The 25,444-nt window shown below is 44.5% G+C and overlaps 1 protein-coding gene across 1 annotated transcript in view; it reads right to left on the bottom strand.

Moving 5' to 3' along the window:
* WTIP (WT1 interacting protein) overlaps positions 1-25,444 on the bottom strand; it is an 84,382-nt gene that overhangs the window by 20,922 nt on the left and 38,016 nt on the right. The window contains 1 exon segment of the mRNA XM_050904229.1: positions 2,925-2,992. Within this exon segment, the coding sequence (XP_050760186.1) occupies positions 2,925-2,992 (68 nt within the window).

Here is a 25,444-nt window from a genome sequence, read left to right as displayed (position 1 = left end):
ACTCCTCACATCTGTCCCTGGGAATCCATGGAAAGATCATCCTGCTGTTGCAATCCTAACCATGTACACACAGGCCCCTCCAATTCAGTTATTACACAGATTTCACCAATGACCCCAGCATGACAGCACAGTACCTCATGCCCAAATTTTCTGAAGCTGCTCTGCTTTCCAATTCCTGTTAAGTCTGTGTAATACTTGAAATAACTTGGTGACAAGCTGCGGGGCTGCAACTCCACAGAGCTGTGACCAGGCTCCCATACCTATAGGAGCATCTACTTCTCCTGATCAGTTCCCAGGCAAACAGAAGCCAAGGAAGAGCAAGGACACCAACGGGAGACAGTATTTTCTTAGCAGGAATACAATTAGAACGTAGGTAGACTGCCTCCGTTTACCTCTCCAAATTAAAATCATCATCTTCTTCTGCTCTTACCTAAGAACGAGACTAGAATGTGATCCACTCTGCTTCTGACTGCATTTACTGCCCAGAAAGAGGCTGCAACGAGCTAAGAGACAAGTCTCCCAGTGCAAGAATGGTCGAAGGTAGGAGCGTGTACTCACACAGCTGCTATAGGACAGGGCAGAGGCTTGCAGAGAGGGAGGAGGCACGTCTCTGTGGAAGACCTGTGGATTCAGGGCTATGGGACAACTCCACAGACTGTTACGATGTATAGAAGCTCCTATAGTCTGCTGGCACTCTCTTCTTGGCCTGCAAAGCTTGCATGGTTGTGGTCAGAGGACAGAGTGCAAGATCAGCCTAATCACCCTCAAGCAATTTTTTTTTTTTTTTTTTTTTTAACACCCCCCCAGTCTTTAACTTCCCTAACATCCCACTACCATACTGTCAGCAGGGAATCCATATATAAAGCTGCACTAAGATTTGGAGTTATGGTAGAGACTGAAATTCTCAGTTATACAGAAAAAGCATATGGCTATCTGCTTTGGACTGAAAACACCTCTTTTTAGAGAGGACTGGGGTCTCCAAGTGGGTAGGAGCAAGAGCTAGGAATATGAAGTAGCTAAAATAATTTCCTTTTGAATTGCTACTTTGCAGCCTTTTCCTTGGACTTCGAGAAAAGCTTTGAGCCTTCTCTGTCCACAGAACTCTAAAATAGGCAAAGTTGTTTTATTTTATTAGGGAAACAAGGCAATTCCTACTATTCTTGCTACGACATTTGCTCAGGGGAAGCTGAGAGAAGATGAAATCACTTTCTGAGAAGCAGCTGGCTTAACACAGGCAGGGACAACGTCAGAATTTGATTTCTGTCGCTGACTTACGCAGCAGTGAGTCCCTTGGTCTGCTTCCCTCCCATCCCTCTGTGCTACTGGGAACCTGCTAAGACACACCTGTGGGAGGTCTGGGCTTTTAAATCTGTGCCTTAAATGTCCCAACAGTTCCCTAACTTGCAGAAAGTTTATTCCTATCAGGTCCTTAACCTCTGTTTTCTTGGGAAAAATCACTGCAAGTATCTCCCTTCAGAAGCCTACTACAGAACATGTCTAAGAACTAAAGAGGTTTCCCCCCACCCCTTGAAAACTGAATGTTGTCCAAAAGATTGAGATTTTTAGGTTTAAAATTCTCATGTTTAGGCTGAAATTACAAGCTAATAACAACAATCATGTCATTAAGTTTGGATGAAAGGTTTTCATCATGGGGAAAGTACATTTCAACACAGTTCAAAATAAAAATCTCAAAGGTTTGAGCCCCTCCATCTCACGCTCCACCTCTTCTCCTCTCCCTGTGCTTCCGCAGAAACGCAGGAAAAAAAGAGCTGAAAAAAGCAAGGGAGAAAAAATAATTTTCTCTCCAAAACGCAAGCAAAACAGTAGCACATTTCAATTGTAACAAGAAACTTATATTCTGCACAAAATACAATTTGCTCTTTTCAACAGGCTGCAGCTGTAGTAGGCTGAGAGTAAAGGTGTAACGCGTGAAGGCAAATACGGCTTATATTTTAGGAATTTCCATGATTTTTATGGATTGCATTGATGAGAAATGCATTTGCGCACTCTGAACTGCCAGTAACATTTTTGTTGTGGGATATACTTTGAGTAATTCCTTTGCAAAAAGCATGGCCATATATTCATTAGAAATGGAAAGTCGTTCTGGAAGACTCAAGCTTCTAAATGAATGGTATTTCAATAAATAAAGGTGGTATAAATTCAACATACTGATTATCCAATTTATCATCCTCTAAGCTAAAATATATCATTCCTCTCTAATTTCAATTCCCAGCCATGCCATCCTCTTAATCTTAATTATAAATGGTCTGCTACTTATCAAATCGTTCTCTGTGTACTGCACAATCCTCACCCTTAATTGCACAAATATTTTATTTTTGGAACAACACAGCTCAGCAACAAGCTTCATTTTTCTTTTCATGACTCAGTCTCTATTAAAGTAAAGCGTTTATAAAAGCTCTGGGCGCATAGAGAGAAAATTAGTTGCTCCTCCGTGGCTAACAGTTTTCAGCTAATCACAATGCAGCTCCACAGCACTCCGAGCAGAGCAGTGATTAAAACTGCGCCTGCAACAAAGCAACATTGTACACAGCGATGACGTGCTCCAGTCAAAACCGTCTCCCCTCTTGTTATGATTGGTATTCCCCAGATGTTTGACTTTGAGCTCTAGCTTGGCAGGCGAGGCTTTGTGGCTGCAATTCAAGTCCCAAGCTTGAGCAGCTCCAGCGTTTATTCTCATAATTTACACTTTGTGATGGCTTATGGACAGTTATGTACTTGGTTTCATAGCCACCACTTCAAACCAAGGGCCTGATCCTGCCTTTATGGAATTAGTGGTAAATGCTTCCCAATTCCAGCACTGGCAGGAGGCCCCAGATGACTAAACTGTCTCTCAAAGCAAATAAGCCAATATAAAAGAACAATTTTGTTTAAAACAATTAAAAAATGCCTGAAATCTTACTTACTAGGAAGTCTTCTTCACAGTACACCTTGCCACTGACATTGTAGAACGCCTTCCCTCGTAGTCTTCTCCCTGTTAAAACACAGTACCGTCAGAATTTTGTGCTCTGTCCCCAAACCCAGTTGTTCAGGATGCAAAGTGAAAAGCACACCCTGCTGCGCCTGTCTGCATGGCCAGTTCCTGGCCCCTCTCTTCCCCGGAGGTTCCATCCAGAGACAGGGGTGAGGGTTAGGCTCTTGGCTCCATCCTGCCTTAACAAACTCCTTATCAACTAAATGGTACTTCTAAGTGCAGGTCACGGAACCCAGCTGATACCAGTTCCTGGAAAATTTGAAATCTAAACCCAAAAATGATTATTCTGGGGGGAAAGGCTCATTTGTAAACTGAGACAATTTTCTTAGCAGGTGAAATCACAGCAGGCACACATCCACTGCAATCAACATCAGCAATGTGTTTGTCTCTGAAGGACCAAACAAGGGATACTGCATATGGATGTTCCTGTCACCTTTAAAAATATTAATACATTAATCAATGCCACATCAGCTACACTCACAGCTCCCTGTGACACTAAAGCAGTACAACGTACATGTGATGGAGGGAAGGGCAGAAAAATCACACTGAAAACAACAGATTTCATTTTCAAGTTTGAACATTTGCCATTTCATTAGTGCTTGCGGAACTCTATTGACAAAACTTGTGATCATCATTAACTGATGGCTCCCTTTACAGCTAAGAAATGCACAACAGACTCCAGAGTTCCAACAAAAAGGATTAAAACCAGGAATTCAGAAACCACCAAGCCCAACCAGTTTTCAGATACAGCAGATCAGTCTTACACCAGAGCTGCCCCACTGAAAGCAACACCATTTTATCAGTGTAAAACCAGAGAGGGAGAAGGGCAACCACACTCATCCTGACTCACCTTATTTCCACTCTATGCCAGGGTCCGACTGGCCAAAGCTCCCAAATATTTGGGTGCTCGCACAAGCCATTTACAGCCTTGGCAAGCAGATGGCACGGTGCCTACTACAGGCTGCATACCAGCTGCCGTTAGCAGTGACACAGAGCAACGATGAGAGCAAGAGGCTCTGTATTTACAGGTCAACAGATGACCCCTCCCAGGTCACTGCCAAAGCTTTTACTCCACAGAATAAGCCTGGACATCTCCTACCAAGGCAGAGTAGCTCCACCATGAACACCGCCGATCTTTGTGGAGGGTTTGACTCTGAGGGCTGGCGAGCTGAGCCAGCTGGCCGAGCACAGAGGGGCAGGAGTGCTCTCCATGGTTTCCATAAACAATGTTGAGGAAAATATGATTAATTTTCAGTGCTTGAAAGTGCCTTTTACACGTTGCCACTGTGATCTGATCCTGGGAAACAGTGTGTGGCACAAAGAAGTTGGGATCTGGGCTGATGCTTTTGGGAAATCACATGCTGCATGTGGTTGTCTGGCGGTTTTACTGTCGTGGCCGAGGGAAATGCTTCTTTTGTGTGCACATTCTTGGGCTGTCGATCTCACAGGCTGCTGTCTCCATACTGCTGGTAGGTGGAGTCAGCTCTTGTTTGTCTTTCCAGCTGCCTGGTAGCGCTGGTGGGGACCAGGAGCCTGGTGGCATGGGCAATGCACCGAGACTGTCCCATCTCCTCTGAGACTCTTAGGTAGAACTGGTCCACCCTACGTGTCACACAAACAAGGCATGGGGCTGGGACAGCAATCGGGGGTCACAGGGCCTCTCTCGACTGATGCAGGAACAACCAGCTCTAGATCTTCCCTCCTGCTTATCCAAGCTGTTTTTAAACCTCTCCAGTGAAAGGTAAAGGAAAGGTAAATGGAAGGGAGGGAAGAAAAGGAAAGAGGCCAGAATGGCTTTTTAAAGGACACATTGGCTCTGCCAGACCCAGCCTTAATACACAACTTGCCTTTAGATGGTGGAAATGAAGTGGCTGCACCCAGAATAGGGACTTGCCTTGGACATGCTGATGCAGCACTTCCACCTTGCTCACATACACTGCCAGTGCAGAGCTGGGGCGTTTGTTTCAGGTGGAGAAGTGCTGGCCATCACCCTCATCACACGCCCATTATGGTTAGAAGCAGCAGAGATAATTAGGGACAAATTCTAAACTCCATTGCTGGAAGGATCTCTGCAGGAAAGGAACACCCTAATTCAGGGAGGTGTCAGCATCTCCCGAGACACTGCAGAAGGTGCACAAGGACCCGTACATCCTGCTTTCTATCCCAGTGGGCAGAGCCTGCCAGTGCTCAGGTTGATAGAAACGCCCCAAATTCAGCTCCTGTTGTTTCCTTAGCACAGCATCACTGGCAGAAGCCAATGGGGTCAGAGCTTTCCTGAATTGGGAAGGAGTGGGAAGCCTACGACCCAAAGCAAACGAGGCAAACTGGTGTTTTGGACTGGCTCTCAAAGACACTTATGTTATCAGATGCGTTTGGCATGAAACAACCTCACCTCACCCCAGCGCAGCAAAGCTGCGAGCCTCCATCTCAGCCACTGCACAACTTGTGAGCCACTGCTCACTGCTCACACTCTGCAAGCCCCCCCCCCCCGCCTGCCAAACACCGGCAGCTGGCCTCCCCTTCCATACAGATGACGTGGTAAAAACATCTCTGTTTTACACAGCACTTGCAGAGCAACACCTTTCAAAACTGAGGAAAAATACCATTTTCCCCATTTTACAGCTGAAAAAAACAAGCCACCTATTAGGGAACCAACTTGCCTAAACTCATGAAGCAGGCAAGCAGCTTGCTCACATGATAATTACTATTATTAGCAATAATTAGTAAGATTGACAGGCCTTTTACCTTAGAATAATTTCATTCAGGGATTGTAGAACAATTATCTCATAAACAAGAAACAGCAAGTTATCACACAAAAAGCCGTGGCTGCACTATATTGGCTTCTACATACTGCATTTTAGAAATAAAGGCAAAAACATACGTTCCATTTGCCCTCCGGAAGAGTTTGCTAAATGACAGCACTGAACACAGTCAAACACCAAACTCTGCGAGTGCCTGGGCATCATGTGAAAACTGCAATCAAGAGGAAAGTGCTGGCAGTTGCAGCCAGGGAAACACAAAGCCCAGGGAGATGCAGCGTTGGTACCTCCCAGCCCCAGGGCAGCCGTGCAGCAGGGAGGGTGCAACACCTCAAGGTTAGGGTACCTGTTCCGAGCTCGATGTACTGGACAAGGTGGTTCCACCTCTCAAGGTCCTGGAGTAACTCGGGGGCCTGCACAGCAGCAGCCTGTTTTGTGTAGCCGTAACTATTATTGTCAATCAGGCAGAGATTACAAGTTAAAAAAGCCTAATGCTGCTTTAGCCAGCTGAGTCAAGTGCCTGGCCAGCTAGACAAGGTAATATCATCCTGCCCACTAGTACACAGAACCTGCTGCTTGGCTTTCCTTTGAATGACTGAGTATAGCCAAGCCTGGGTTACTATTTACTTTCATAATATTGAAACAAAAAAGTCAAGACTTTCTGACAAAACTTGATGCAACTTGCCAATAGCTCATTATAATAATAATGAGCAGTTATAATGAGCAGCCTAGCGCAGAGTTCACAAGTACGGGGTTTCACAAACACTGCGCTTCTTTCCTCCTTCTGCTGGATACCCACCTTGGCACGTCCGCCCTGTCAGACTAGTTTTCAACAGGAGCAAGGAAGAGGCTCTGTTTCACAGCCGACCAGAAGAGCAGCAGGTCGGCCAGGAACGCGTGGGGGGACCACGGGACGGGGCAGAAGCTAGCCAGCCTGCAGCCCGCGTGCAGGCACGTAACACTAGCTTTTATAGGGAAGCGCTTTTTTCCCCTGAGTGCTCTTTAGCCTTGTTTTACTGTAGAAAATGAAGCTTATGCGCTCACGGTAACAACAAATGCTTGTTTCAATGCTTGTACATTTCTTGACTGACACCCACACATTTGAGGTGTAGCGAGCACCAGGATAAGGGGGTTCCACCACCTCAGGTGGGAGGCAGAGACCTTGCAAATGCTCCAGCAAAGAGTGCAAAGATTCATGTAGATAATCTAGTAGTTAATAAAATGCAAAGGTAGAAATTACGCTGTCCCAAGGAACAATCACAACTAGTGTTTGCAACCACCATGACAAACATCCAAAAGAATGCAGGCTTTTGGAACTTTTAAAAAATACATAAAATCAGAATCAACTCTAGGTTTTTACAATCAGTTTTCACACTTAACCAGTTTATAAGTCTCTGGTATTTAAATGTGTCTAACAATTACTTCCTGCACAATTTTTTATCTCCTATGTGTTGCAAACTAAAGGAATGAATGGGAGAGCTGTTGCTTTAGCAGAGGACTCAACTCAAAGATTCGGCTTGCAAAAGGAAAAATGACCCACAGTTGACACAGGCTGTCCACAACTATTCTCTCCAGTCTCCACAACACTTCACTGGGTGGTGAAAACACACCAGCCAGGAAGCCAAGATAGGGTAAAACTTTTTCCAATGCTGTTTCAAAAGCTGCTCCATGCCCTCATGGAACAAAATGTGAATCAGACCATGTTTTACGGTCTTGAGGAGGTGCTCCAAAAGAGCACTGAAAATGTCCTGCCCCCTCCCTGCTAGCCTGGAAAGCATCTTCAAAGCCCTCCCTGCCGCTGCTGGCAGCGGGGTATTTGCCTATAGGGAGGTGAGTTTATCAAGTAGCAGCCTTCAGTGGCAGATCTACAGTCTAACATGGGATGATGCAACTGCGTCGGGGGCTAACACCTCCCCCTCGCCTTTGTAAGACAAGAGATAGCAATGTCTCACTGTCACAGCATGGTTATTAGACCTAATTACTGTTTGCAGCGTGCTTTGAAGTTGAAAAGTGCCAAGCATTATTATAATATTTTAAGTACTTTGATGATTAAAAACACGCAACCGTTGGGTAATAATCATGATTTACTAGTATTGTAGTGTAAGCAAGTTCATGTGAGAAGCCTGCATTGTCTCAGTGCCTGACGCTACTTAAAAAAACCAGCTCCCCTCTGACATAATGGGAATGCTGCAGCCCCAGCCTTGCCTCCCAGATAAAGCCTGGTGCATCCCTGAGACTACCAGCGCGCTGAAAAAAATACACCAGTGTACCTCCTCGCCATCATGATCTCTCTCACGATATTCTCATGATATACGTGCCTCTTCTCGTAACTTCATGTGGGGAAGTTTCAGCATTAGAGGGAACAAAGTGCGAGATGACTAATAATATCCTTGTTATTTCTAAGGTTACAGCTGCGTGGAACAAGAGGACTGTATTTTAGTCAGAAAATGTAACTAAAACCTCCCTATATGGAGTGCAATCGAAGAGTTCAGCTGTAGGTATCACTGCTAAAGATAAGAAATTTGTTAAAGCAGAGCTAATTAAAAGCCTGAACAGCCCAAGCTATTGCCACGGAGTGTTATTCAAGTACCTGCCACTCCTGTTGGCTGGGGACATGCCTGGGTAGGTCTGACCACAGACAAGCACAGACCTCAGCTCTGCTGCCACTTCTCCCATGGGGGCACGGCCCCGCCGGGAGCCCCCGCGCAGGCAGTGAGCAAGGTGCAGGCTGCGGCAGGACCAGGCGGGATGGCTGTGGCTGCCCTGCCACGGCATCAGGGGCTTGCTTGAGCCCCCGGCATGGCCACACACTGCTCCTGCTGGGAAAGCGGCACCCACAAGCTGGCTTGTCTCACAGCAGCAACACAAAGACACAGCATCCTTCTTTAACAGCTCTTTCTGGAGGAAAAAAGCATATCACATTGCTTCTCTCATTGGGATTTCTTCCCTTTACTTCTTATTTTATGAATTGTCAGTTCTAAGGCTGAACGGGACACTCAATGAGAATCTCTGCACTCTGGAAGCTTTGGTCCACAACTCGCACAGCTTTCTGAGCATGGCAGCCCCTGGCTCTTCATGCCTGACTGACCACAAGAACTGTGCCTGTCTGTTTTAGTCAGCAATGTTAAACATGGACCTAATTGCTTGTTAACTGCTTCAGATGCCATCTCTGCAGTGACTGATGTGACACCAGCATCATTACCGGTCTCATGTTAGCACCTTAAGTGACAGTCTCTCAAAGCGTTCAGACTAAAGCAACACGTAAACATACAAGCAGGATTAGTACTCAACAACATTTGCTCAAATATTTCCCAGCTACCATAATAGGGAAGGAAAATTCCCATGTGTTGCCCCAAAGCCCTGTACCAGTGAAACCAGACACAAGGTGGCTTGTGCTGAGCAAACAGATCTGCATGCCCGCTGCCCACCTGCAGCCACAGTCTCCATCACTGCTCAATAGAAACGTGAACTTTACCAGGCCAAACCTGGTAATTTTGTTTTGCCAAAGCCCCTGGCATAGGTCTGGGGCTGCTCTGATTCAGAGCCAGTCTGCGGTGGCCATCCACAGGCTGCCCACACTCCCAAACGCAGACAGCACCCAAACGCACTTTTACACCCCATGTGCCACCCACGTGCCGTGGTGGAGCCCATTGTTGAGCCCGTGCAGGGGCAGTCAGTGCCCAAGCGATCTCCCATAAGGACTGCGGACACCAGCATGACAGCACAGGACGCAAACGATGGGGACCACCGTCCACAGCCTTAAACTAAACTCTGGCACAGATGCTGCAGCTTTTCTTGCCGTGCAAGGTGTGACCTGCCCTCTGAAGAGTGCCTGTGTGCTCTTTAAGTACACGTTTTAATGATTGAGAAACTGGGACCAAAATAACTCAAAAGCTGAACGGCAAATGAAACATCCTGAATCCAATCTGTTCTCCACAAACCCCCAGGCTGGACAACTACTATTTCTGAAAAGTGGAAGCTAAACTTTAAGTGATCAGATGATTCCAGGAGCTGAAACTTCAAGAGAAATACCAAGTTTTACAAACATGGAATAAATCATTGAAAATATTAAGTAATGACAACCCACCTCGGCTACCTCCTCTACTCAGTCATCTCAAGATAAAACTGATGTAGAATTTCACCCAGGAGATCTATTTGGTTTTTTTTTTCCACTTGGTAGAGGAGGTTTGCCTGCCCAGGAATTAAAGATATGCCAAAAGAAAACAAAAGCTTCCAATACTTTTTCTTTATTTATTACCATTTCTCCTTTACTCACATGTGAGTTTGGGCCCGCAGTTCTCCATCCCTCCCTCTGGCTTATGACTGCCTATCTGCACAGAGATTTTCTTTACACGGGGTTTTTGTCACTCTACCCACTTGAGAACGGGGAGCACCGAGGCTGCTTTAGCCCCTGAATAACTGTTAATTAAATTTTTCTCCGTCTCCTACAGGGGACTTGCAAAGCCACCAAACAACATAAGCACAACCTCTTCATGACAGTGTCCTGTGTTCGAGCCGCAGCCTCCATTGCAGGTGCCAGGGCAGTGTAGGGTCTTCATAGCGGGAAGGGGCTGCAAGGAGGACTGTGCTCCAGCCCCAGCCCCTGGGCTTGGAGAAGCTTCCATCCCCCACCACCTTGGCCCCATCCCCTCCTCACAATGCTCAATTGCTCAGGCTTTGTGAAAGAAGGGGTGAATTTCTAGGGCTTTCAGGGTTCTTAAGATGGGGGGGGGGGGGGGGGCGGAATCAATGCCAAATTCCTTTGAATAGAAGATACTGCATGTTGGCAGAAGCCACTTTTCACAGACTCCAGCCGTTTGAAATCTGAAACACTAAAAAGTGGCTACTGTGGATGTGCTGTATTCTTCTTTTCAAAGCAATCTGGCACACAATTTTGCTCCCCTGTTTCAGGACCCAATCCTGCATTCCTTTCACGCTCAGACTCCCATTGACTTTAAGGAATGCAGGATTGGATCCTAAATGTGTGCTTTACTCACACAATAGCTCCTCATGGTTACAATCTATTGAGAAAGGCACACTTTAAAAACCATTTGGAATTGCAAGCTCATCCACCAGGCCAGAATGCCTGTAAAGATCTTCCATTATTTCAGGAAAAATGCTCGGTGTGTGAATTACACACACACACAGACACGCGCATTTTCCTGGTTTCAAGGCAAAGCTTAGCTTGAGATGCATCAAAATATTTTGAACACTGGCCTGATAAAGAAACCACGTGTAGAAGCTCACAAAGAAACCGCGGGTAATTTTAGTTTTTGAAAAAAAGCAAAACTCGGTGGGGGAAAAAGCCACCAAAGCAAACATATAAGCAGCTGAATCTTTAGGACAGTTTTTCAGAGAACCTTTGTAAAAGCCTCTAAAAGACCTGCACCGACTAAGACAAAACAGAGCCTTGCACTGCTATTTTTGAGGATGCTGTATATTGAGTTACGAGGCTATTACGATGCAAATCTCAAATGTACAAGCTTTTTACTTGGCCATAAACACAAAACAGTATACATTGTCCTTTCAGAAGAAAAGGTTTGCTGCTAAAATAGCAGAAGCCCTACGTAAATAACCAACATTCTTTCTGCCTGAGGTCACTGACTTGGCCTATTCAATTCCGGGCTAGTCTGGGATTTGACAATCTAAGCAGGGGAGAGGCCCTTTCCTTTTTTTTCAAAAGAATGCTGGGATTTTATTTGAAATTTAAACTCTTGCAAACAAAAGGTGGCATCGTATGCTAGAGGCCTATGAAGGTGGAGTACAGGATGTGTATTGTTTTCTCCCTTTACATAGATTCTTTCAGGAAAGAGTATTCAAGACTCTGTGAAGAAATTCTAATCAAATATTATCATCAGGTAGGCAAACATAGCAAGATATGAACAAACACTTTTAAGATATTAGGAGATCTACTTTTTAAAAATATCGATGCAGGGAAAGGATAAAAATGGTTTAAACTTATAATTTATCATTTAAAATAAATTATTTTTAAAATCTTAATTGAAAATTCCTCAACAGTTTAAGTTCCTACACTAATTCATATTTGTACACTAAAAAAGAGCCTTTCAGTGCAAATTAACTGTGGCTACGAAGTCAGTATTCATTGTCACTCTCTCTCTCAAGTTGATCTGTCCTGGAGAGGCAGGTGGCAGTTAACTGTTTTTCTCCCAATCACCATTGCCCAGCTCTTTCTTGGAACTCTCACAAAAGTACACTCTTGTATAATACAATTATCATTTCCACTTCTGGGCTGTTATCCAGGCTCTGCTCTGCGCCACCTCTCCAGCACGGGAGCAGCGTGCCAGCTCCTGCCACATGGATGTGCTAGTACCACACACCTCCCACTGCAGACGACAATGCTAAGCTGAATTTGCAGCTGGTGTAAATCGTGACAGCATCACTGAATTCATCACAATTTATACAAGCTGTAGACCTGCCCCAAGGTACTATCTTCGCCAGAAAAAAGTCTTGTCTTTGCTATGCACTCACTGACATGTGGTAAAATCCAGATGAAAACAAGGCAGTTTATCATTTTGACATGTTTGTGGCCCAGGGTAAACTCTAGACTCTCCTCTGCAGTTTACCTTAACCTGCCATGATGTCAAAATGAAAAACTTCATTATCTTCCCTAGGATTTTGCCTCATGTCAGCTACCATGCTGAAGGAAACACCCTTCTATCCGGAAAGCACACCTTTGCTGCCAAAAAAATGTCGCAGTTCTGCACTGAGGCAGGTAACATGTCTTGCTCTGACCACTGCAGCATTCACCACCACCAAAGTCAGCAAGCCCAAGACTGGGTGGAGAGGACGTGAAGGGTACGTTCCTGCCCCAACCTAGCTAATATCTTTTGTTACCTTGCTGGAAAACCCCGCCTTTCTTGGCAGTGTATCCATAATCTCTGTGCCGTGTTTACTCTAGTGTGGAATTCTCTCTACCTTTCTCTCTCCTCCTACTCTTCGGTCAGGTTATTTAACCAAAAGGTTACTTAATGCTGAGGGACAAGAAGATCTCTGACCTCTGGTACTCCGGCAAAGTATTCCTGTGCAGACCATATTATAAACTTAGCAGATACTTTCAAGCTTCCATATAATTTGCAAAAGTTAAAGTTGGCAGATGTTTCCTTTCTCTCCCACTTACGTATTTATTCCATCCCATACCACCCATCAATTTCAGGGTTAAGGCATAAATTATTTCCATGGACCTCCAACAGAAGAACTTATGTTGAAAAGGAGTTTGTAAAAACATAAGCCAAGCACTTATTTAAAACCAGAAATATAACAGCCTGCATTGATCTAATAGCTATTTTGGGCCTATATATTAACATATATCTTCAAATGTATTTCTTAATAAGCTAGCAAGCAGACACACTAACAGGGAAATGTAAAATAAAGCTCCAAATGTACTTCAATTAATTTTTTTTTTTCCCAGCGCTGGGTTTACAAATAAAAAAAAAAAGTGAAGAACAAGGGCAAAGCAACACAGACCACTGGGTAAAAACCATGAAAGGCCTGTCCACCACTCAGCAAGCTGGGAGGGAAGGGGGTATAGCTCTTCCCCCAGGGTAGCTTCCACTGTGGGAAGCTTTCATCATTCCATCACAGACCTTGCTTGTTATCAGCAAAGAATTCCACTTTTCCAGCTGCTGCCTGTAAGCCAGGACTTAAGAGTACTTGTCTTACCACACTATCCCAGGGTCCCAGTGCCAGCCCATTCTATGGCAAAATAAATCCATCACCAAACTGCAGCCTATTCCAGCCCAAGCCTTCCTGACTCTGCAGGATGCAACCTTCCCGAGCAGCCTTGCCGGCTGCTACCCATGCAACGTGGTGGGGGTTTTCATTCAAGCTCCAGTATGAACCACCATAATGGCAGCAACAAGGATCCATCTAGCGCGGTATCCTGTCTCCAGCTCTGGCCAAGAGTGGAAGCTCAATGGGAAAGAGCATTAGAAACAGGGCTCGCACAGCCTGATGTGTTCCCAAGAATAACCTCTCAGCTTCCAGCAGCCAGCACTTAAGGCCTTCCTGCACCGCAGGTTGCATCATAACTATTATGTTTAATAGCCTTGCTGGACCAATCCTTCTTTAATTTGTCTAATTCCGCTATGAGATCATTTATACTTTTGGCCTCCATGCTGTCCCTATAGCAGTGATTTCCACAATTTCATTATGCATTATACGAAGTGTTCCCTTTTGTTTGTTTTAAATCTCTGCTGATTTCAAGCTTCCGTTGCATCCTAAAGAAAAAAGCAGCCTCTACAGTCATCACCACCAGACTAGAGAAGAGCTTTCTAAGTCAAAGCCTGAAACTTCGGTCTTTAACTGCACTCAGAAACAAGTGGGATGCAGATCACAGGCACAACTGGTATTTTTATCTGGCAGCTTTTTGAGACTCTGCTCAGGTCCTCTTTGTACAACACAGAAGTGGACACATATGAGTGGAACTGATAGTCCCTGACTCAGAAAGTTCACACTCTGTGTGTGAGCTCCCTGCAGGAGACATGACCAAGCCACCGAGTTCTGCACTGCCTGAAGCTAACGAGCAGCCTTCATGGGGAGTGAACTGCTATAATACATAACGGGAGATAATTTCTGTGGGAATACATCCAAAACAAGGCGCCACTGTATTCCATTAAGACTAAAGGAAGAAAAGGGGGGAAAAAAGGGGGGGGGGAGGGGGGAGAGAGATGATGTTTGGTCCCTAGTGCCGTCTGGACATTCAGAGCAGGGCAAGAATCCACCAGAGACTCCACCTGACAAACTTAACTAGCAAAAGTTAGGTAAACTTGTTGAACTGAGGGCACTACAGACCTCTCACCATTGCTACCAGGTTCTTTCCTGCAAGTCGTTATTCTCTTCTTCATTCAAGTTCAGCCTCAACTAAAAATCATAGCTTAGCCTGGCTCTGAAGCAGATGATCAGAAATCTGATCAAGAGCTGGAATGGCAAGTCAGATTGCTGAATGTCATCTCTGCACGGAGTGAGCTGCAGCATCACCTTCTCCCCTAGTACTTTATACATAAAAGAATGTTGAACAAAACGAGTGGACACAGCCCAATCCTGTGGCAGCACGCAAGAGAGCCTCAAGGGAGATGAGCAATTTCCCTAAACTATATGCTGCGTTGTCTCAGAAAAACAAGAATGGATTTGCACAGGAACAGTTTACTTTCTTCCTCCCAGTAGCATCGTATGCGTCAGCACCTCAGTGTGAGCAGCATCAAAGGGCACTGCTGATGAACCTAAACACACCAGCAATGCTTGATTTGAGTCACATCCAGAAAGCATTCAGCAGCCAACACCAATGGCACCCATGTGTTTGTGAAATCAAGCTCACAGTGCTCAATTCTCATTCCCTTGAGATAAATCTTCGCAATAAAGTGAGATTCTTGAGATCCACAGTGCCTAGAGGTGGCTTCTTGAGCAACAGGTATAACTTTTTTCTTCATGTGATAATAGGGAATGGTCCTCGGGACCAGAAGTGCTAAGAAAGCTTAGAAAGGTTAGTACACGGTGGAAAAAAAATCTAAATAGTCTCAGGATGGCAAAGTATTAAAACATTCTGCCAGTTTTGAAGCACATTCTTTGGGTTTAGATTATTTAGCAGTAAGTTTGAAAGAACTGCAGAGACAACTCTTGCTCACACTGGTAAACAATTATACTGATGTTAATAACATTACTTCAAATTTATTCTGAGTAACTTTGAACAAAACCTTGCTAGGACCTTAGATATGTGTTTCAGACAATATTCCAATATACTTTGCTGTAAATAAAATAAAACTGAAAATTATAGTTGTACTGAATTACTGAAATGAACTGGGGCTTGCTCAACCAATTTGAAATATAATCAGAAATCAGCCCTCCAAAATGGCCTGTCCTTGATGTTTTGTGGTGGACTGACCACAGCTTCCTGCACCAGGTCACATTAGAACTAAAACCACAAGCAGCTTCCAAGACAGAGAGCTGAATAGGTAGGACTCCTGATAGTACACTCACTTCTTTTGGCACACAGGTACAGTAAGGATATTGTTCCTTTAATGCTTAGCTTTCCTTTTAAGAAGTATGTGAGATTTCAGCCAATTCTCCCCAACGATTAGTTCAGGATGAATGTACTTAACTCAGGATTCAGCTGGAAAGAACCCAAGTAGATGCAATCAATTTTCCACTAAATCCACTTCCTTCCTCTCTTCCTTATCCGGCATCAGACACCAGCTCGCCACTACAGCCAGTGGTGATACGACAACGAGAACCTCTGCCTTCAGCCATGCTCATATCAAACTTGGTTACTCCTTCTTTTTATTTTCCCTGGTTTTCTGTTTTTGCATATCCTGTTCACTAGCCCGACATTTAGGCTAGGTAGAAAAGCAGCTATACAGCAAATATGAAAAAGCAGCTATACAGCAAACCACAAACAGCAAATGCATCGGCTGCTGTAAACCCTGAAGTTAATCATTCAAAACTGCACAGAATCAGCTGCAGAACTTCACTGATGAAGGACGACTTTCCCCTTTGCTCATATTTAACTGGAACCTCCCCAAGGTTTCAATGTGCAGGTACCATATGTCTGCATCTGCGCTGTGCCACCTCTGTATATAACACCAAATTATCTTCACCATCATCATCTAAACACCACAGTACTTCTGAGATATTAGCCGCTGGCCACTTTACTTGAACCAACCTCACGCAGCATGGCCTGAAAAAGAACAGTTCTAACAACAGGGATGATTTGCTACCAGAATTTAACCTGGGTAATAAAAAATAACATCTGTTCAAAAACAAGGTTGAGAAAACATGATCTCTGGCTCTCACCTACATGCCTTCTGAAGAGTTTAAGTAGATGATTTCCACCCTCATTTCCCCAAGCATATACATTCTCCTTTGTTAAATAAGTTACAGAAACAGCAAAACAAGTCCTGGTGGCTGTGTATTCTTTAGGCTTTCTTCCTCTAGAACAGTGGTCTCCAAACTGTTTTGATCGTGCTCCCCTATCAGTAAAAAATGTTTGAGGATGCACCCCCAATACATGTATATTTATTTATAAATTATATACATCTACTGCTTAAGTATTTTCTTCCTGCACCCTAACAGATCATCTTGAGCACTCTCTGGGTTGCATGCACCCCACTTTGGAGACTGCTACTCTAGAGACCACTGGACTGTTAATACTGATTCAGCAAATTGTTTCCATAGGTCTGAATTTACACTGCTGTGGTTCCTAAGGTCGGTAATCCACTGACTCACTCAAATAACTTATTTGCATTATTTCCAGGAAAAATTTTGCAGGGAACGCAGCTGGAAGAGTGACAGTGTAGAGTACCCAGCCAGCCAGCTGAGTTAAGTGACTGAGATTCTATGACTATATCCAATTCAACATTAGGACATACCACACTTGTGTTTTAAAACACATTGATAGACAACCACTGAGACACAGTAGTCAATAATCAAAAATGATTGCTAAATCTATTCCTGCTTTTAAATATGCATTAAATCAGACACCTTTCACTCTGCACAGGTACAATTAAAAGAGCTGGCAGGTATTAGTGGCTGTATTCTGCATGTGCGCCGGCACCATGAGTCACCTACACCACTCAAGTCAGCTGTGCTGTCAGAAGCCAGCAGCCACTGCTGATTTTGTTTCTTCTTACAGAAGATACTTGAAGTGTTTCTCTTCTCCACTTCTTTGCCTGTTTCTTGCCTAGCTCATTATTCACTTTTATTACTACTATTCCATACACGGTGCAAGTTCATAGGAGCGTGGCAAACAAATAGTCAATGCTTGATGGTTTTAGGCAAGAAAAATCAGCTTGGGGGCTGGGGGAGAGGAGGAGAAAGAAGCAAGCCTAAGGAGGCATCCAGAGCAGGGAGCACTGCTGGAAGCAAGAGTCCCTGCCAGTGGAAGGCAGGGCAGCTGGGCAGACTGGAGGTGGGAGCCCCTTCCTGAACACAGGCAGGCTGCCTGCCCGTGCCAAGGCTGGGCTGCAGGAGCAGGACAGAGGGAGCAGGCAGGGGATGGCAGCGCTAGGGACTGACCAGCTGAGTCACAGGGGGAGAAGCACCAACAGCAAATACGGAGTTAAGGACAAGGTTACATGGGGCCCTGAACAGGAAAGGGAAAGAATAGAAGGGGATTTTTTGCATCTATAAAGGGAGCTTATGAAGACCAAAAGGAGCAGGATGGTGCACAAAGCAGCAAGGGAACCCCTCGCCAAGCACCCAATGCCTCTGTGCCACCTGTACTCCGTGGGACGAACGGGCAGAGGAAAGGGAAGGCATCTGTGGGACTTGAAACCTGTTTTTGCAAGCCTGCCCCTAACACCCCAAGGCAGCAAGCACTCACAGGAGACTGGGAATGACTTCGCAAGGCCCCAGTAACCTCACAAACAAGTGAGTTTACCATGGGGTTTGAACCCCATCTCAGAGGCCACGACTGTCAACAGCCTCCCCTACACCTTCCTGTCCCAAAGCACTCCTCCCAAATTGCACAGGCGAAAGGAGCACTCACAAAACCACTTGGCAGAAGATGCTTTGAGAACGTAAGCAACACTCACTGCTGCCAGTAGGCTTCCACATCTCTCTAGTCATGTCACACACAAACTGAAACTTAAATGCAAACATACCGAGCTACATCTTCACCTGTCGCTTGGCTTTATGGGACATGGCACAGAGACTGTAATGCTCTTTGCCGTTTCAGCTTGCAGGGTGGTTGTTTCATCACCCAGGAACAGCAATGTTGTGGGTGAAATGCTGAAGCACCTGAGCCCCCACTACCCCAGAACGATGGTAGGAGGGTATTCTGGCCCAGGAGCACAGGACATGGACCTGTTCCTCACATACTAAACGTCCATGAGAAGAGAGGCAAGAGAACCAAGTGTCCAGCAAACGCTCAACACTGTTCCCAGAGGAACTCCTCCTCACTCCTTGCATGCCCTGAGCCTGCTGGGACGTTGGAGCAGGCAAGGAACACAGGACTACACCCGAAGTTACTATACTCCCGCTTTCTCCACCACTTTAAGAAAATAATTCTCATTAATTTATTTGAATGTTGAGCCAGGAGAGGTGGTGAGCTCTCATGAGAGGGTGGGTCACCAAGAGAAGGTGACTGTTCAAGGGACAGTGCAGCGTGTCTACATATCTGGTACCAGCCCCAGCCAGACTGCTCTCATCCTCCACAGCCCAGCACTGATTTCCAGACATGTACCGACACTACAGTGTATCACATTATCTCTGCTGGCTGCCAAAGCGCGCTGCCTGTGCTCAATCAGATACTGGTCCTGTGAACTGCCAAATGGAGTCAATAATCCTATAAATGGAGGAGTACTGAATACGGACTGGATGTTGGCCATCAGGGAGGCCATGGCGGGGTTTTGCTTCAGGTTTGTTTTTAGAAAGTATTTACTATACCTAATCCAAGACTGTGGGATCAAGTTTGCAAGCACGAAGATTTCCTATCTTTATTTGTGTCAGTTCAATGCAGGGCATCCACATATAGGTTTCATGCTGGTAAGATACTAGGAGTTTCTCAGTAAAACCATGAAGTAATTCCTTACTTTTTCTGGCATAGTGTTCATAATCAAAGCTATATTGCAAAATTACCTGCTTTTTATACAAGTACAGGGAACAGGCTCAGCTAGGGCAAACCACACCATTAATGTCGGTGTGATGGGAGCTGGCTCCTGCTGCCCAGCTAAGAGCTCATGCTGCTCTCCATGAAGTCAAGAATACTTCGACACTAACTGAAACTGGATGTGGCCATGAGCGATGATAAATCTAAAAAGTCCCAGTAGAAGTTCTGGTCAAAGGCAGGATTTTCAGGAAATGAGATATTTATTGGAAGGGGAAAAAAATGCTTTCTGGCTAAGATCAAATTTACTTAGTTTCTTCCTGCGTTGTGTTTTGAGGGAGAGAGGCAGAGAAGAGTGGTTGGGAACAAGAGGTCTTCCCTACCTGGGTTAAAACCAAGCTAAAATTTCCTGAGAAGTCCAAGGATAGGAGAAAACATCCACTGCTGGTAAATAACTCTGGAAAGTGACCTGTAGAAGTCAATTTACCAGAACCAATCTGGTCATTCTGTAACAGTAAGTTTATAAGCAAGCAAAACATTTGGCTCATGTCAAATACCAGGGGTCACCAAAGCACTTTCCTTGGTGCCCAAAGACAGCCCACTGCAGCTATAATCGGCCAATCCTCCCGAGTCCCATCATTTAAATGAGAAAAAAATTTATGGTTGTTTATGTAGGCTTCATGCCAAGCCTGTTTCTCTGATAAGCTTCTCTGGTGCATTTGTGTCTCACATCCGATTTAGAGTCCTCTGAATACTGGAGACAGCATTCCTTGGATACTTAAAATAAATTAAAAACACAACGTTGGGCTTGGACAGAGGAATGGGAACGTTATTCACGTGGCCCAGGCACTAAGGGCTCTGGGGAGTGGTGCTGGGAAAGTAGTCTTCTTAAAATCTTACATTAGTCCATGTATTTAATGATATAAAATCCTCAAAAAAGTCCTCCATAATCTGTAAATATGCATTATTTGAGCAAGTAATTATTTTCAGTAGCATGCTGCAGCAGCTGTAAGGCTTGGCTGCCAGACACTGCAAGTGTTTCCTCCAGCAAATGCGTCTATTTGTGATATAACAGTAATTATTTAATCATTTACAAAACTTCTCACTTCTCCAGTACTTCAACCTCAGGATCTCCAAATAATTTAAAAATATTAATGAAATCAGCACAATATCACCCACGTGAGGTAGGTGAGAAGAATTATCTCCACAAGGGTAAAGCCAGACAGGCTACGTGATCTGCCCAATATGACAAGGAAGCCTGTAGCAAGTGGAGTAAAACCCTGTCCTCTGACTCACAGGTCTGATTTACCCCTTCATGACCACCAACGTATCAATCCTCTCAGCTAAGAATTTTTTTCTCTGTCATTTGCCAATACCCTCTGCCAGAAGAAAGCCTGAAAGACAGAATGCTGAAGTTTGCTGCCACTGTTTCTTTTATAAATTTGAAGACAAACTTAACCAAAAAAAGAGCTTTTATTTTGTTTTGTACATGGCAAGATTCTTATGGGAAACAGCTTTTCTAGACCCACAAGAAGTAAAAGCATCCTTAAGGTGAAGAGTGGCAGTGGAAACCTTTGATCTGCAAAATGAATTTGTAAGATAAAACCCAGGCTGCTTTCTGGTGTGGAACATCAATGAGTTTTCAGGCCAGACAGACATCTCTCCTTTGAAACAAGCAGTAAACAAGAATTATTATTAAGGATGAGTTAGTAACCTAGCCTGGATAGGAGGCATGAATGAGGTGTAAAGCAAAAGAGTCCCTCTGTTAGACAGCACAGGAGGATGAAGATAACAGAAGCAGCAAAAACAGATTTCCACTTCACACCGTGTCCTTTGCCAAGAGCTCCCGTCCTCGTTAGGCAGGACTTGCAAGGCAGGAGTGAGGGGTGGGTGTGTGGCCTGGCAAGAGGGGAGAGGAGAGGTCCTGCCACTGTGCTGCAGACTGTCACCAGCGGAAGGGACAGCAAGAAGTCCAAGACTGGAGACAGCAGGAAAACAGGTAACAGGAATAAGAACAGAAAACTATTCAGTTGTAGAAGTACCCGGGAAGTTTGGAGAAGGAGCTTTGCTGGTGAGGAAGGACAGACTGAAGTTTCCACGGCTACAAAGCAGTATAATCTTGCCTCCTTGGTAAGGGGATGATGAGCTGTCAGCAGTCTGGAGTCTTTAGACCCTGGGAACTCAGGGATCCAGGAAAAGACTAAGATATGCATAACAAGTCAAAACGGGAAATGACCAGGGTACAGTAAGTTTTGAAACAGTGCCTAGGGCAAGGGGGCAAGCTCACTATTTTCTGGAGGAAAAGGTACTGACATGCAGTTAAGATCTTTACTAAAGAAATCCATTGTGCTTGTTTGAAATGAAGAACAAAAGATGCCCGCACAGAAGTAACAATAAAGTCTGAATTCTTCAGTAGTAGAATAGGCACATTCCAGAGCAAACATATGCAGAAAGAAGGAAGAAGAAAAATTCAAGGGAGATGGAAAGCTGGCCTTCCCTTCTTCACAGAAGATGCATCAGAGACAAAACCTGAAGTTCAATCCTTCCAACACACCAGGAAAACAAACAGGTAATGGTGGTCCACAGACCGCACTTTGGGTCAGTCCAGAGCAGTAATGGCGAGATCCACACATCCAAAGGGTAGGACAAAGGAAAGACAGAGATTCAGCCAAATGATAGGAGAGTATCCAGGTGACACCTGTTTAGAGGGGAGGCTAAACACGAGCATGGACATGTTTGTGTACGTGGAAAGGTTTGTGTGTGAGGACCAAATTTATTGAGACAGGCACCAGAAAAGAAATGATCAGTCGGTTGTGGGAGGAAGAACTGGTTTACTGAGTGCTGAAGTGATGAAGGACAAAACTGATTAACTGGCATGTGTGGAGACAGAGTTGATTTATTGTTGAAGAAGTGATGATCTGTATTAAATTAGAAATTATTTCAGAGAGCTATGGCATTCTGGGATCTAGTTTTCAGATGAGTAAAGGATCAAGGACATCACTAAAGCATTGACTAGGCACTTCGCAAAATATATAGGGACAACATAGAGCAGAAACGTAGATCATTAAAATTATTACATGAAGCCAACCGTGTGTATCTCCTTTCATTCATTTTCTTCACTTTTTTCCTTCTACCTGTTTTCCCCTTGTTTTTAGGTAATACTTAAAAATTACAGAACCTGGAACTAGGAAACAGAAACATCTGTTGATAATGTCAGTGACTTGCCTGTGCTGTTCTGGATTATCTGGATTTCTTCCCCTTTGAGAGATGAACTCAACAGCAGCCCAAAGGAGTCTTTTCTTTTGGAGAAACTGAGATGTGTTCCAAGAAAACATTTTAAATGGGCGGAGGGGAAGGCAAGAAAGAGGAGGAAAAAAGTAGAAGGGAAAGATAAAAAAACGCACAAGAGATGTGGGTTTCAGACTAAGACAATCCAGACCTGCAGATAATAGATGCTGATAAGGAAACAAGGTAATTTTAGCAAATCTTGTTACACTAAACAATAGATGGCATTCCAAACACACAAAACTATGCAAGGAAGTGATTAGGTTCTCTGTGTTTTTTACAAAGAAATAAAAAACAGAGGCAGAAACCTTGTTAATTAGAGTATTATTTTTTGTACTTTATGCACTTTTCAAACCCCTGAAAGGATCACAGGCGCTGTCAGTGATTGGTTCCACATTATGAATACAAAAATATTGTGGGACGAATACATCTATGGTCGGTCAATCAACACAGAGAAAAGTTTCCATCATTAGTTGCCAGGCAACCCCCACCAATTAAAACAACCATCAAAAGCCATGCATTTCATGCTGGAATAATTAATAGCAGAACACAATTACTACCTTTCAAGGAAACAAGGAGACAGAGACAAACCACCAGCCAACTATTCATTGCATGCCCTCTGATAATCGGAAATAGGGAATGGAAATGTTTTCTGTTTCTCTGTCGGCTAGCTACCTATCAACACCACCTTTCCCTGGGGGTCAGCCTCCAGATCTACCAACACTAGCTGCTAAAGCACTCCTCAGAGAAGAGTGATACTCTGTATTAAGGACCCCCCCAACAACAAAAAAAAATTTAAGCACATGCATCTTTAAGCATCTGAGATGTCCCCATGGAAGTAAGGCCCAGGACTGGGCCAATCAGATGAGCCACCCTTAAAAAACAGGTTCTCTCCTAGAGTTCTCCTAGTGAACTAACTTGAAGTAGTCACAGAATTGAAAACCTTTCATGACATAACATCTACTAGTATCATCTGTAGAAGGGACACAGTCAATGGACTGGTCTATTTATCTGAAGTCAAGCACAAAGATCAGTGCCCTGCTGGATCAGAGCTAGCTGGGACAACAGACAGCAATGCAGTGAAACTACTAAATACCTCCTAAAATATAAAAACCAACTAGATACATTCCAAATAAGGAGAGTTTCCTGTGTCAGTCCCATCTCAAACATTTCTGATTACCCTTTTCCCATCCCATCCTTTTTTGTTTTTCTAAAGCCTGGAATATTATCAGACTAACCACAGATCGAGATAAAGGAAACCTTTTTCTACCAATCGGTACCCAAAGGTACTTGGGCTCTTACATGAGCTGGTATCCAAGTTTGACTTTTAATTACCAGAAGAAAAGATTACATTCCTTTGCTGAGACTCATTCATGGTTCAGAGTCTTGCACAAGGTGGACCCGAACCGTCTGAAGCCAGCTGTCATCTCTACCATATGACTGCCTCTTTTTAAAGCGAGCACCTCCCTTTCCGTGAGTTTTGCATCAATGGGTTCGTCTGGGACTGCACTTGCAGACATACCTGAAATAGCTTTTAACTATCTGTCTTGATAGCTGTTAAAATGGAAAGTGAGAGGCTAAGCACAGGCTGTAACTTATCCCAAAGACACAGAATGACTCAGGCAAGATTCTGCACTCCTGCAGCAATGCTGCGAGTTATCTCAATTACACGTCTACACAAACCGCAGTCTTAGCAGCACGTACAGCAAATCCTTCGGTCCTTTTTCCTAACCAAACTCACACCTCTCCAAAGTGCTTGTCTTTTCCCATGAATCACACCTCAAAGTAACTGCCCCACACGCAGCGCGTTAGGACCTACTGCCAGCTCCAGTTATGGCTTAGAAACCACCAAACATTCAGGTGGCCGTGAATTCAATCCAAATGTGGGGTCTGAGTCGGGGATGAGTAACAATTGCAGTTATGCAAGTTGAGGGCATCCAGCTCTCACACTCCAGGCCATGGGGGTCGGGGAGGAATGTTCCCACATGCACAGCACTGAATCACCCGCCGGCTTGTCTTCCCCTGAGCACCAGGTATTAGCCAATGGCTCTGGCAGGATTACAGACCAAAAATCCCAAAATTCCATTCTGCTCTGCTCCAACAGTATGTGGTTAGAAAACGGCAGGGCAAAGTGTGCAAGGACATTAGCTACCCAGCAGACTTTCACTGCACAGCAACGTACCCCTCGCAGCAATACTCATTAGCTCCTCTCCCTTAAGTGCTCTTGCTGCGTTTCCTTGGTGCTCAGAATAGTTGCATAAAGCGGTGGCAGTCAGATGAACAGATACTGAACCTGCAACTGAGTCACCTGTAAGTCAGCCACGAGGCACTGAAGAGTTAAAAGCCACTCACACACACACACACACATGTATTTGTACCACTGTGATTACCAACTCTAACTTTGGTGGACACACAGTGTAAAGCTCATAGATTTGACACTGAATTTGTTTTATTCTATGTGAAAATCACAGTCACAGAGAATTTAATTTAAGGCTACAAAGCAAGTACTAGCAGTGTGCAATTTGGATGCAGTGACTCATGCCAAACTTATAAATATGCTGTGGGGACAGAACAAATATGAATTGAAAAATGAACCTTCCACTGGGAATTTGGGTATTTTAAAAACTCACCAACTGCTGATAAATATACACTGAAGAGACACAGCTCCCTTAAGATGTTCTGTGCCTTACTACCATGAAGAGCAAACAAAGGTTCAACCCAGGGCAGCCAATACGCAAAAGACCATTTCCAGTGTCACAAGGAACTTCTCCCTACCAGTTGGGACATGAGCAACCTCCTATTAATAGACATCTACATACATTAGCACTGAGTGGCCTCAGTCAGACAGGA

The sequence above is a fragment of the Gymnogyps californianus genome, chromosome 12 (genome assembly GCF_018139145.2).
Source record: "Gymnogyps californianus isolate 813 chromosome 12, ASM1813914v2, whole genome shotgun sequence".
NCBI classification, from domain to species: domain Eukaryota; kingdom Metazoa; phylum Chordata; class Aves; order Accipitriformes; family Cathartidae; genus Gymnogyps; species Gymnogyps californianus.
Note: the sequence above shows the minus strand (reverse complement) of the source record. Positions and strands in the feature narration are given on the sequence as shown.